This window comes from Epinephelus lanceolatus, chromosome 14 (assembly GCF_041903045.1).
Source record: "Epinephelus lanceolatus isolate andai-2023 chromosome 14, ASM4190304v1, whole genome shotgun sequence".
Lineage (NCBI taxonomy): Eukaryota > Metazoa > Chordata > Actinopteri > Perciformes > Serranidae > Epinephelus > Epinephelus lanceolatus.
The window spans coordinates 22,494,827-22,508,948 of NC_135747.1; the positions used below are offsets into that span (position 1 = coordinate 22,494,827).

The following is a 14,122-nucleotide window of genomic DNA, read 5'->3' on the forward strand; positions in this document are numbered from 1 at the left end:
GGTGGTGTGGAGGAAGTGTGCTATGGAGTCCTCCGTTGACGTTCTTCCATTCGTTCCTCCGTCCTCCGTTTTTTGGGAGTTTGTTACCATTAGTGAGCTTTATCATAGTCTTTTGATTCATTATTAAGCTCACAAAAGTACATTTTAAAGTGAGGATAAAAGCTTTTACGGCAATTTCAAGTGAGTTACATGACGTAAACATAAGACCTCTGGCTTACCATTGGTGAAGCTTTTTGTTTCTGGTGTGGCTGAATGAAGTTTTGGTACAGTTGCATCCCATACTGAAACACAGAAAAACATTAGCATGTTAAATTTGATTCAAAAATATTTATTACATGTTAACTTTAAAATACTTTCAGTGGCCCTTGAGTGTAGTGATGAAAAGGGAGAGATACAAATAAACCACAGTCTATTGCACTTTACTGTATATTATTTATAGACCAGCAGGAGAGTGACTGATGCTCTAAACTGTATCCAGCAGATATCCAGACAATGAACACATGCTGCTTCTATAAAGAGTAGGAGTGCTAATCCAGCATCACTCAATAGTTTCTCTTGACCTCTTCCCAAAGCTAAATCTGATTCTAGTACTGACTCAGCATTCCTCCTCTTAGACATCACCAGTTAGTGATCAGCAAGCCAACCTTTAACAAGCGCATGGCTGTGATCCAGCAGGTCCTGGTCTGCTCATCATCCGCACAAAGAAGCTTCAAGTCCCGGGCTGAACTACACTTTGTGGACTGGAGAAAGGAGTTAAAAGGAAACAAAAAGGAGTTCAGCATGCTGGGAATCAATACTCCACTTCTGCTTCTTTTATACAGTTTTGGCATTTCTAGAAAGTTTTGGTACCTTGACACAGAAACCATAATCTGTAGGTGCTCCATGTAGTTTTTTGGCTGACAACACTGTGTAGACATCACTGTCACTGAAGTCGGCAATGAACTGGAGATGCCTCGGTTCCTGCAAAACAAAGAGAGGTCACAATAAAACAAAAGTAGAGTCAATATATGAACTTTCATGCAACATCAAATGAAAGTTTTGGGTCTATAAATCTGTGATGTGATGGATAGTGTGTCAGTACTGCCTCTTCCAATGTATCGTTATGATGTGGTCACTTAATTGAATAACACAGTGCACAAGAAAGTAATTTACTTTCAAAAAGGAATGAGACATGCTTCTGTTAAAAATCTAAAACTGAACAGTGGAAGAATGCCACATTTATATTAATCAAACCATGCTTACAGCAACAGTGAGGTTGCGTACAGCAGTTATGTTGCTAGGTACCTGCACTGGATCCCTGATGCATTACAGTTTAAAAGAATGCAGTAAACTCACTACTGACCATCCTATCGAGGGGACACACCCTCTTGTTTTCCCTTTCAAATACTTAATTGTTAACATCAAATCCTAAAATGGTAGCATCACGGGACACGGGAAAAGTATTTCTCATGACAAGAAACCACTGAGAGTGAATTTTTTTTGTTTTGGATGTTATTAACATAGTGTCGGTGATGTGTCTTGTGTTTTTCATCCAGGGCTCTGCACAGTTTTGAGACCTGTCTGGCGTCATCCTCCGCTATCTGAATCTCTGTGTGCTGCTATTGCCTGGCAAAGGCAGCAGTGTCAGCAGTGTTGGCACGGAGGTCTTCCAGGGACTGCCATTAGACTATAACCTTCATCACTTTGGGTTAACAAAAATACCCAAATTCACGATATGTAGGATATTACTACAGACATTGCTGGTATCTTCTTTCTAACGTCGCAACATCTGCTGTGACAGCAGACGCTGTATTTGCTAATGTCAATAATGACCCAATGATGATTTAACCTTCTAGGATTATGCTACTTTTTGATGATGTGAGCTACTGATCAATACCAAATTTACACCTATGATGATGACTCAGTGGTGCTTTACTGTGCAGGGGATGCACCACATTGAATAAACATTTTCACCAGCGGACGCCATTTTCCTTCTGTCTGTGCGTATATCTTGCACACGATGAGATCTCGTCTTGGTCATAATTTCAGTGATGATGTATAAATGCATTAAATATTCTGGGTTTGCCCTTATTCCAAAAAGGCAACATTTCTACTCAGCTGTTAACATAGTTTATAAAAATTCATATCATATCCCACTAATATTCCAGTTTGCATGCAGTCCTGCATCAGATTAATGTGCCCTAACATGTCGTTTATTATGTCAAAATACGAAAAAGTGAAACAGCTGGAGCTGCTTGTGCCATTTTGCTTCTTTGAATCAAAATAGGATTTCTCAGTTTCACACTGGTGGCTGACTTGTTGTACCGTGTGCATATCCAAAAACCTGTTGATATCCAAGTCTTTCATAATGTCAGGAAGTAGGTGTTTTTATCCTTCCGACCAGAAATGTGGGCCTTTTTTGGGGCATGCATCTCTACCCCACAGCCTTGCAAACTGTTTGGGAGTTAGGCGATGTAGAACTTATCCATGACAAAGCACAAAGCTCACCGTAAACAAGCAAGAGGCCACAAGCTGTCGCAAACTGAGGTAAAAAACACCAGTTGAGATGTATATTCCAAATGCGCAGCATACATGTCCACAGAATGCTCCTGAAACCTGAATAACACTGGCATATTTCACATGTTGTCATAAGAAAATGCTTCATTTGCAATAAGGCCTAATTCAGAATGCCGTTAACATGACTCGTATCAAATTCAGAATAGTGTCATAATCGGAATATTGGTGTGCATGTCAACATAGTTAATAAGTGAATGGATGGTGAATGTTTTTTTTTTTTTCTCAGAAAGACACAAAACAAGCATATCTCTTAAAATGTTCACCAATTAGATTTACACAATAGCTTATTTAAATTTGTAGGAGTCACAATCATCTCACATTTGATTTACTTGATACTGGGTAGACAATTTAGTGCTCTCAAGATGCAACTCAACATGTGAAATCTGTATAATGTTTAGTTCATAGCCTTTATATAAACATATACAGTATAGTCTATGGTTTTGTGATTAAAATTCAGATTTGGGGTTTTATCTGTGTCATTTTCAGATACATTTTCAACACACACGAATATAACCGCAATTATAGCCATATAACATCAAATCTAATTTTAATGGGGTCCCACTCAAATTCACTGTGCTACACCTCTGTACTTCAAATGAAGTACAGAGGTGTAGCACAGTTAAATTTAAACAAGGCATATTTATCAATAATAACAGTGTTATCAGTCAGTCTGGGTGTGGTTAAACTATGAATGCAGTGACAGAGATATGGATAAAAATAAGACATTGATAGGGGTTGTATTGAGACAGTATCAACACTCACATTGTGCTAAAGATAAATTTCCAGGGAAAAAAAAGAGCACAAAGATTACCATTGTTCGACTTTCATGTGACGCACCAGTCCCACTTCCTTGTTTAAAGTAATGCCACAGCCGTTAGTGTCTGTACTGACTGACTAGCAAAGTGTCTGACCACAAATGAATGATAAACCTGCTCGAGTAAATGTGGGCGCCATACCAAAGCCTCCCTGCACCCTACAACAAAAGGTCTACTGTTGTAGGAAATGAAAGCAGTTGAGAAGTGGTTGTGTTGGCACGGCTGGTGCCTAGGTATAAGCTTCACTTGTCAGCAGCTTTGGGAGTCCTGTTTCTGCCTGGCTGATATGCCAGCTGACCTAAGGAAAATCAAGCTCAACCTGTTCCACTGCCCTTTAACAGCATGAGTAAGATACATACAGAGGATGAACTGATGACCCCATAGTGTACCAACAGAGGATTAGGATGTGTCTTCATAGACTAAGTCAAGAGTTTGAATTTTGTAGTTGGTGTCATGTCATGTATTTTGTTGTGTTAAGTACGGGTAAAAAAATAAACATGACGAATTAATGCAATGCATATATACAGTACAGGCCAAAAGTTTGGACACACCTTCTCATTCAATGTGTTTTCTTTATTTTCATGACTATTTACATTGTAGATTCTCACTGAAGGCATCAAAACTATGAATGAACACGTGGAGTTATGTACTTAACAAAAAAAGGTGAAATAACTGAAAACATGTTTTACATTCTAGTTTCTTCAAAATAGCCACCCTTTGCTCTGATTACTGCTTTGCACACTCTTGGCATTCTCTCCATGAGCTTCAAGAGGTAGTCACCTGAAATGGTTTTCCAACAGTCTTGAAGGAGTTCCCAGAGGTGTTTAGCACTTGTTGGCCCCTTTGCCTTCACTCTGCGGTCCAGCTCACCCCAAACCATCTCGATTGGGTTCAGGTCCGGTGACTGTGGAGGCCAGGTCATCTGCCGCAGCACTCCATCACTCTCCTTCTTGGTCAAATAGCCCTTACACAGCCTGGAGGTGTGTTTGGGGTCATTGTCCTGTTGAAAAATAAATGATCGTCCAACTAAACGCAAACCGGATGGGATGGCATGTCACTGCAGGATGCTGTGGTAGCCATGCTGGTTCAGTGTGCCTTCAATTTTGAATAAATCCCCAACAGTGTCACCAGCAAAACACCCCCACACCATCACACCTCCTCCTCCATGCTTCACCGTGGGAACCAGGCATGTGGAATCCATCCGTTCACCTTTTCTGCGTCTCACAAAGACACGGCGGTTGGAACCAAAGATCTCAAATTTGGACTCATCAGACCAAAGCACAGATTTCCACTGGTCTAATGTCCATTCCTTGTGTTTCTTGGCCCAAACAAATCTCTTCTGCTTGTTGCCTCTCCTTAGCAGTGGTTTCCTAGCAGCTATTTGACCATGAAGGCCTGATTCACGCAGTCTCCTCTTAACAGTTGTTCTAGAGATGGGTCTGCTGCTAGAACTCTGTGTGGCATTCATCTGGTCTCTGATCTGAGCTGCTGTTAACTTGCCATTTCTGAGGCTGGTGACTCGGATGAACTTATCCTCAGAAGCAGAGGTGACTCTTGGTCTTCCTTTCCTGGGTCGGTCCTCATGTGTGCCAGTTTCGTTGTAGCGCTTGATGGTTTTTGCGACTCCACTTGGGGACACATTTAAAGTTTTTGCAATTTTCCGGACTGACTGACCTTCATTTCTTAAAGTAATGATGGCCACTCGTTTTTCTTTAGTTAGCTGATTGGTTCTTGCCATAATATGAATTTTAACAGTTGTCCAATAGGGCTGTCGGCTGTGTATTAACCTGACTTCTGCACAACACAACTGATGGTCCCAACCCCATTGATAAAGCAAGAAATTCCACTAATTAACCCTGATAAGGCACACCTGTGAAGTGGAAACCATTTCAGGTGACTACCTCTTGAAGCTCATGGAGAGAATGCCAAGAGTGTGCAAAGCAGTAATCAGAGCAAAGGGTGGCTATTTTGAAGAAACTAGAATATAAAACATGTTTTCAGTTATTTCACCTTTTTTTGTTAAGTACATAACTCCACATGTGTTCATTCATAGTTTTGATGCCTTCAGTGAGAATCTACAATGTAAATAGTCATGAAAATAAAGAAAACGCATTGAATGAGAAGGTGTGTCCAAACTTTTGGCCTGTACTGTATATATATATATATATATATATATATATATATATATATATATGTATATATGCATTGCATATTGACCTAGATTGCATGCAACAGAATGGTTTTGGTTGTATTCAACAAATAACCCATGTGCTAATCTTCTTTTTTATTGCTTTCGATTTTGAGTCATTCAATTTACTGACCTTGGACGTTCCCTTATTGGAGAAATAAAGCCCAGACCTCCGCAGGACAAAATAAAACTTCTTCCAAGACTTTCTGCTTTGCTCTTTGGCATGGAGGTGTCCATGTATCTCTGGACAAGTGCTGGAGTTGAGAAAGGTCTGTGTTGGGTAGAGAAATATTTGTCCATAGATGGGTGTGTGCAGTAAATTGTAACACACAACACATTTAGACACAAGTTTAGAGCCTCACAACTGGCACTCGAGGGCAAAGTGAAAGCAGTGTAAACAGAAGAACTTGATACCTGTATAAGCTGAGAGTGATCCACCATCCCATTGGTTTCACTGGATATGGAGACCATGTGATCCGGGAAAAAGTCCTACCAATATGAAAGCAACATCATTTATTACAACACTCTTTACACTCCTTGGTTCAAAGAGGGGGATGATCACCATATATATAGTATGTGTTATCACAAACTCACCAGGGGTTTCCTGAAGAATTCATATTTAGCATAATTCTTCCTAAAATACAGCCGGCAGTCTGTGTCCATTCCCCAGCCTGAAAGCACCTCCATAACAGACTCATGGTCTTCAATGATTCTCTCTGGTGAGACCAAGAGGAAAGAAAATCAATGTCGGGTTAACCTGTTTTTCACTTCTCTGTGGATAAAAGAAGAAAACGGAATAAATCAGCTGTAATGCCCAACCAATATGTTTAAATGCTTTAAAATCTCAATGCAAAGATGTGTGCAAGTTACAGCATATTGCTTGACTTTAAGGCACTGAGTTTGATTATTAACCTTAAAGCAATGCATAACCTCCGGATGAAAGCGTGGCTCTCAAGTGAATCAGTACAACATAAATATTAATTATTTCCTAGAACCTGAAATGATTGTTGAATTAATGGAAAACATTTTTTTGGTATGTGAAGCAGCACTGTGAGGCAGAGAGCTCTGAACAACATCAGGGCAAAGACGTCATCAGACAACAAGTAACTATTCATGATTTAAATGGCTGATAACATAATTCTGTGAAATTACATGAGCCCTTCTTTGTTAATGAATGAGCATTTTTAGATTTGAACTGAGTCTGAGTGCAAACCGCAGTCTACAGTCTAAAAACCATGCATTTCCAAATACTTCACTTCTTCTAAATTAAGAAAAGGAGCCTCAAAACATTGCATTTTGTCACAATTTAATGGGTTGTTGAAGGATTATATTAGCTCTAGGCAATTTTGTCAACACACAAAGGAGCATTTTATGTGTTAGTTTATCTGAAAAAGTAAAATAACAAATATCTAAATACATGGTTCTCACTGGAAAGCAATGATATGTAGTTTTGATTAAAAAAGCATTGATAATTGGAACAGAACAGATGGATGAATTATGTAATGTGTGCAATAGTGTGAAAATGCACTGAGAATTTTTAAAGCAGTCACATTGTCCCCCAGCAGATCAGTGATAATATATCATTGACAAAATGTGTTTTTCACTGTGTGCTTAAAAAGGACTATATTTTATGTCATTCATACACCATTATTGAATGCAAACTGTAATGTTATTTTAATATACAAAGACATGCCTCAGAAATCGTTCAGCAAATTATTTGACGCTGTACATCAATTCAAATGTTCCTTAACAGTTTCTAAAGCAAGCCCTATCTGTAATAAAATTAAAACCTTAAAGTTAAAATTATTGTATGGTTTTCAAACAACACCAGTCAGCTTAATAGGTGGTGACATTTTAAATTAAAATGGATCAAATCAGCAGCCATGGATAAAAGGCTTGGGTGGTATATTTTTTCATATCTCCCTGCAATTTTACTGGGTTTTATAGTATATGATGGTAGAGTTCACTATGTTCTGCAAGCTCAGTCTAAAGAATACACATTAATGGTACACCTTCTGCATTCAACTTTCTCTCTTTCACTAAACTAAGACTAAAGGCCCTGACACACCAAGCTAAAGGTCGGCTGTTGGTCAATACTTGGTCGTCAACAAGTGCCTTGTCGCCCTAGCAACTCCAATGTGTCCTGCACTGTTGGCCCTCATCGGCCCTTCTTTGCTTTATTTCAGCCAATCTAGCATGTTGAATCGGTGACAGCTATGGCAACAGTCTGTCAGTGAATGAAATCATTGGCAGGTGAGCTCAGCGCACAAGAAGAGAAACGAAAGTGAGGAAAGTAAACAAACAGCTAAAGTAAAGAGGGAGTGAGACCAAAACAAACTTATTACATAAGGTAAGATTATTTCTCTTTAGCCAATGAGCTCTTTAGCAGAAATGTCTCATGATGGTTTGCGTTATTGTTCAAATATGCTTCTTCTTTTAGCAGTGGATTGCGTTTTTAATGCGCTAAGTGGCTAACTACCATCAAGACAATCTTTTGGTTTCCCCTTTTGAATGACAAATACAGACTGCTGCTATCTGCTGGTGTGGAGTTATTTCCTTGTACGTAGGCACAGAACGTATGTGTTGGATAGCCGTCAGCTGTAGTCTTTGCAGTGTCACTGGCAACGTGAGGCAACTCAACAGTTGGCTTTCATCACCATAACCATCTTAGTTAGTCTTGTTAGTCGTCTGGTTTGTTTGAAATAAACCCTTAATTAAATAAAATAATTAAAGGTAAATATGAAAATATGCTGTTTTTCCCTGCTGTCTCTGTGTGCTGTTGCAGACCAGCTGTTTACAGCACTGTAACATTATCCCCACCACGCACAGTCGCCATGTTTCCCAGCTCAGCTGCCTGTTGCACTAATAGGGACTGACCTCTGGTGGCATATGATGTGCACTACATAGGATACATCTTCAATACAGCATCTCTGTGTGAGTTTTACAGAAAGAGGAGCGTTTGCATTTCAGACGTTATTAAAAATCATTCTGCCAGATTTCTACAGTAAATACCCTGGTTTACCACCACATTTCACAACAAATGCCATGCAGACAATACTAGTAGGGTTGTAAATCATACAGGTGACAAGTGTACGGCACTACCTCTCTGCTAATGCATATGAGAAATAATATTCCATGTGAGGAAGATCTATACCTGATGCCTCACAGTGATTAAGACACAATCAGTACCAACATTAGCTCCCCTCATGTTCTACATGATGTGACTGGGCAATGAATTGGTTTAGGATTTCACAAAAACAGGACAGTGCTCTGTTTCACTCACATGTATCAACACGTCACCACCCCACTTCCTACCGCCACTCCGCCCATCAAATTAAGCAAACCTCACCCACTGGACTAACATTACCATCACATGATTAATATCAGCACATAAATATGTCAAAATCAGCAACACTTTCCTTAAGCTGCCTCTACTGTTATCTTAAGACTCAACTTTTTGAGATTTGATTAGGACTGTGCTGTTAGAGGATTTTTTACATTCTCACAAAAAGTGTGTCAGAAAATAAACATGTTACCTATCCCCAGATGAGAGAGGTGTTCAAAAAGAGTCCAGCTGTGGTCATCAATGCAGTGGTTCTTCAAGACAAACAGCTGGCATATGTCCCGGGCAGTGATGTCGCTGGGAACCTCTACTGCTCTGCTGGTATTATCTTCACTATAAACTTTGATTACCTGCAACAGAAGCATTGAATGTATGACCATTTTAACATCTCAGTAGGAAGGGATACTTTTTACCTTTCAAGAGCACCAGCAGAGTTTTGTTTTTGACTTGAAGTAATGCAATGAACAGTATTTTAAGTGAGGCTAAGTATCAGACAAATTAATCAGTTTGACCCACATACACCACTTAGGTAGCTCCCTTTTTCTCTTGTAGCAACAAAATGTGAACAAAATGAGAGTTGATGAAAGCCCTACAAGGGAGAGAACAACGAGCAAAGCATGTTCCAGGATGTGAATATCTCAGCTTGTAAAGAAAACTGTAGTAATCTTGCAAAACCACATTGAGACATCAAACGCTTTAAAAAATTAATCCATCCAAAACTTACCTCCCTGTTTGGAGCCAAGCAGAGTTCTGAGTTTGGGCAAGCTTTGTAGCCTATGCATGGCTGAGCACACAGCATTGCAAAGGAGAGCTTTTGTAAGAAATAAAAACACGCGTCTGACAGCAGTGCGAGTGTCAGCTGGGAAGCAACGAGTGTCTCCGTCTCTCTCTCTTTCTCTCCCTCTCGCTCTGCTCTGCGCTGCAGTGGAGCTGAAAGGAGGCAATTAGACAAAACTGCCTCTTAGCACAGTGGTGTCCTGACTCCATGTATCTGTATCACTGGGGCTTGATACCAAATCACCTGCTACCTTTCTGCGCCGCTACGCATCAAGAAGCCAGAGATCAATCTGCTCATCCACTAAAGCCCCTTTAAGACATGCACCTCAGCAACATCTCCACATCACTTTTAACAGTCTTAGTCTGAACTGAGAGAAAGAGAGACACACAAAATGTATGTTTTGTATTACATTATAAGATCACTGTAATAAAATATCTTCATCTCTTTTGCACAAAATCAGTTTTAATAAAAGAGGAAATAATGTAAAAGAGCCCATTTGAAGTTGCTGAGGTATTCAATTTTCTAATCGGACCAGTCTATAAAAACTATTTCTCCCATGTGGTAATTAAAATTTCCCGCCAAAAGAAACATCAACATGACAGTCAACCATTTCTGAATGACAACTTGCCTTTGCTTTCACAGACAGATGATGCCAGCAATATTACATATGCCATGACTGAAAAGGGCTTAGGGGAGGTGGAAAGAGAGAGACAGAGTCTCAAGGCTCCAACCCCCTCTCCATTCACATTCACATTCACACGCCCATGGCAAGCAGCGCTTCCAGCATAATGCCCTGCAAGAGCCCACAGAGCAATTACAAAGGTGCTGGTTAAATGTAATGCTAGTTGGGTCAACTCGGTCTAAAGTTGACAGAGGCGGGTGCTGTGAGGGGGGGCACGGAGGGAGGCACAGTAAAGACCAAATGACTGTCTCTTTTCTTTTCTTTCAATGACTGCTATTGGTAGTTTAAAGCTGGGCAGGGCGAGCCTGATTCCCTTTGTGGAGAGAAAAGAGGTCAGCGCTCTCCAGCAGGGCTGAGGTTTGAGCCCTCAAGGAGCCATCAGCAAATGGGAGCCTCCAGCTATGACATCATCCCTCAGTGTAAACCATTTAGTGTTTAATCAGCCCGCTTGGAGCCTTACAAGACAAATATCTTTGCTTGTGGATGTCTCACAAAGACGAGGGCCTGCATTAAACAGATTACTCCGGCAGCCAGTGTTTTAATATAGTTAACACTGCATCATCGCACTGCAGGTTAATTATCTAAGATCATTCTGAACCAAAGCAGAGACAAAGACAACATCAGGTGCAGAATCATATTCATTTAAAATAAACAAACCCTTGATTAAAAAAAAAAAAAAAAGAGGTACGTAGGCTATATCTGCTGCGCTGCTGGTGATGACTGCATCTAGCCCAGGCGCCTGTTAAGCTGCTGTGAGGAAGTGGCTTCCTGAGAGTTGGCCAAATCAAATCATTCAGGCATCACATTTCACCAGGAACAGGGTAGGGTTTGTCAGAGGGTGAGGAAACCTTTTTGGTACATTAGCAATGCAGATGTAGTGTATGTTTGCATTACTTAGCAAAGACCAACTGAAATTAGTTGTAAGTTTAGTGCAAATTTAATTTAGATGTTAAGATAGACATACATGAAAATGAAATTTTATCTGAACCATAAAATTAATCCATCACTCAGACCATATCCTGTAAATACATCACATACAACAGCCTCTCATCATTATACAAGAGGAGGAGACAGGGAGACTATGCAGTGTAACAGCAGGATTTTATGTTGTACATTGTATTACATTTTTGTAGAGAGCTACAGCAGGGTGTGTTCTTGTTTTTACATGGTGGGGACATATAAATGGGGGAAAACTTTGAGGATCAAACACTTAATTTCCAGCATTCTGGTCGATTTGATCAAACCATAAATTAAAAGTTAACATGGGAAAAATCAGCAAACTTATTGTCGCTGCCATTATCGTTATCATCGTATATGTTAGACACAGCACTGAAGGGCCGTCTCCAAGCTGCTACCCTCCTGGTCAGTTCATCGTCTGCCCAGTTTGCACAAGCTGACACAGCAGCACCGGCAAACATCCAACACCAAGCCATTAAACAGTCCTAACAAACTCACACAGACACTGAAATGGTGCACACTCAGCCCTGTTAATAACCACTGGGTAGTGTTAGCATTGCTGTGTGATTCTAACAGTTAGTCTGTCACTGGAGGGGTGTGTGTGTGTGTGGACTCTCACCAACTGTTTTACGGTGCAGAGCTCAACTCCTGCAGCAGCTGTCTCATGATAAACAGTGAAAGAATGCACTGCACACCATTGTACAATGAAACACCCATTTCATATTGAAAAACAACCACATAAAAGTCATGTTTACATGCGGGAGGTTGGGCGGCTATCAGTCTATATGCTGAACAAACACTAACGTCCAAACAAGAACTCAAATACTCATGCTTATCCCTAGTCAATTCATAGCGTAAATGTCCTTAATTTTTTTCAAGATAAAAGTTCTCTGCTACTTTCATGTTTTTATAGGGAGGGAAGGGGGGGGGGGGGGGGGGGGTGCACGTGTTCTAAATAGTGAGGGGATGTGTCATAACACAGCAACACAGAGACACACCACCCCTCCATCATGCTGTGGAGCTGCATGTCTGCATGGACCTTGGAAGAGTTGCAGTGGGTATCATAAGTGCAGCAAAAGCCTTTGAAATCCTGGACGAAAACCTGCTGCGCTCCTCTACATTCCCAGTTGCAAAGCATTCTTTCTATTTTACTTCCTGAACACTAAATATTTTACACTGTGTTCTGACAGTGCAAATTATGTTCATGTAAATGTACAAAAGAGACAGACCGATGGACTAAGTTCAGGGCATGAAGGAGTGTGGAGGGGCTTGGGAAGCACTCTGATGTGATGTCCTTGTGACAATATCTACGACACAAACTTCCTAAGACTGGTTTTAGGAGGTGCTTTACCACCATGTTACTTCTGCTGGAGAGAGTGGACATCAGAGCACCACAAGCAGAGCATTTCCCTGTGAATGTAAGTGCTGTCTCCATGGTTACTGTGATAGCATTATTTTTTTTCTAACATTTGCATGATTATCACAAATTATTTGATGTCAAATAGTGGGTGTTTGGCCTAAGGCACCAGAATGGTGCTCACATGGTTTGCTATCAAAAGCTATTTAAAAGCGAGGCTTTTAAATATGAATCCTGCTCTGCAGACTGTTTTTGATTCACTAATTAACTCAGCAGATGCCTGAGTCATGCAGATATGTAAACGAGGTTGTTTCCAAACATAGAAAATATTTCATGCTGAATCACAATGATTTTATATACAACATCCAGGATTTTACATTTGATGTAATAGTGCAGTGGGATTAAAACATATAGTGAAAATGACAACTTCCAACAATGTGTTGAGAAATATGCATACATAATCCATGGTGCAAACTGTTTATAATAATATCACCAGACAGGTCTAATAATTGTAATTACAGAACTCAGGATGTAATTAGTTTTACTTCCACAAACAAATTATTGTATCATTATGCAAAAACTTTCACTCCAAGTAATTGAACACATTGAGTGGGAGGTATTGTTAATCATTGGTTTAAAGTTACTAATGAATGGCCAGACGAGGTAGCATGCTGTGTAAACGGCTGATGTCTTTATCAGCGAACACAGAGCTGCATTCATCGGCAAGTAACCCTGATCCAAATGTACACATGCTTTCACCTGAAAAGCATTCATGTCCACCTACGTCATGTAGCTCAGCTTTTATGTTGCAACATGCAAAAATAAAGAATGTTACCTAGAGAGTTACTTCTCTGTGAGAGTGTTGTTCCTCACTTTAGAAGGGCAAAAGAGCAAATTGGCTTCTGTTGTTCAGCTTAAATAGAGTTTTTTTAGTCAAGTTTTGGTTGCAGTCGGGCCAAAATTAAATGTCACTTTTGAAAGATATGACCACGCAATTAACAAAGCAGTACTACAAAGGTCAACTTATGTGAAGGAGATATTCATTTTGATCTCATTTTGTACTTCCTGTGAGATATAAGCACCCGAGGGAGCACCCTGTTTGCTTAGGTTGATACTACCTAGGTGCTAGATACTGGTCTTTAATCTACCACCCAGATAAAATTTGCTGAATGGCTGAATTCATTAATTCAGGCAACTTGCAGCAGCAGTGACACTGTCAACATTAAATTATTTTCACACCTCCCACACAATACAGTATTGTTGTTAGCTTAGTAAAAATTGGCAGAGCAAACAGACACAAATTTTAGCCTCCTTCAAGTGGTAGACACAGTCTCATCTGTGGTCTAATGTGCAAAACTGGTTGGTGCAACAAAGTCTCCTGCTGCAGCTAGAAACTGCTGAAAAGCAGTCGTTCGTACCCTCTTCGCAAATGATATCAATATTTAA

At 40.1% G+C, this 14,122-nt stretch overlaps 1 protein-coding gene across 3 annotated transcripts in view; it reads right to left on the minus strand.

The window, feature by feature from the left end:
* Nucleotides 1-14,122, minus strand: part of grb14 (growth factor receptor-bound protein 14) — a 42,472-nt gene that overhangs the window by 8,659 nt on the left and 19,691 nt on the right. For all 3 annotated transcript variants that reach the window (XM_033618028.2, XM_078174490.1, XM_033618030.2), the window contains 7 exons: nucleotides 9,096-9,252; nucleotides 6,154-6,275; nucleotides 5,974-6,048; nucleotides 5,693-5,830; nucleotides 850-960; nucleotides 645-740; nucleotides 219-281 (listed from right to left, as the gene is read on the minus strand). In XM_033618028.2, coding sequence (XP_033473919.1) covers nucleotides 219-281; nucleotides 645-740; nucleotides 850-960; nucleotides 5,693-5,830; nucleotides 5,974-6,048; nucleotides 6,154-6,275; nucleotides 9,096-9,252 — 762 coding nt within the window. The remainder of the gene's footprint in view (nucleotides 1-218; nucleotides 282-644; nucleotides 741-849; nucleotides 961-5,692; nucleotides 5,831-5,973; nucleotides 6,049-6,153; nucleotides 6,276-9,095; nucleotides 9,253-14,122) is intronic.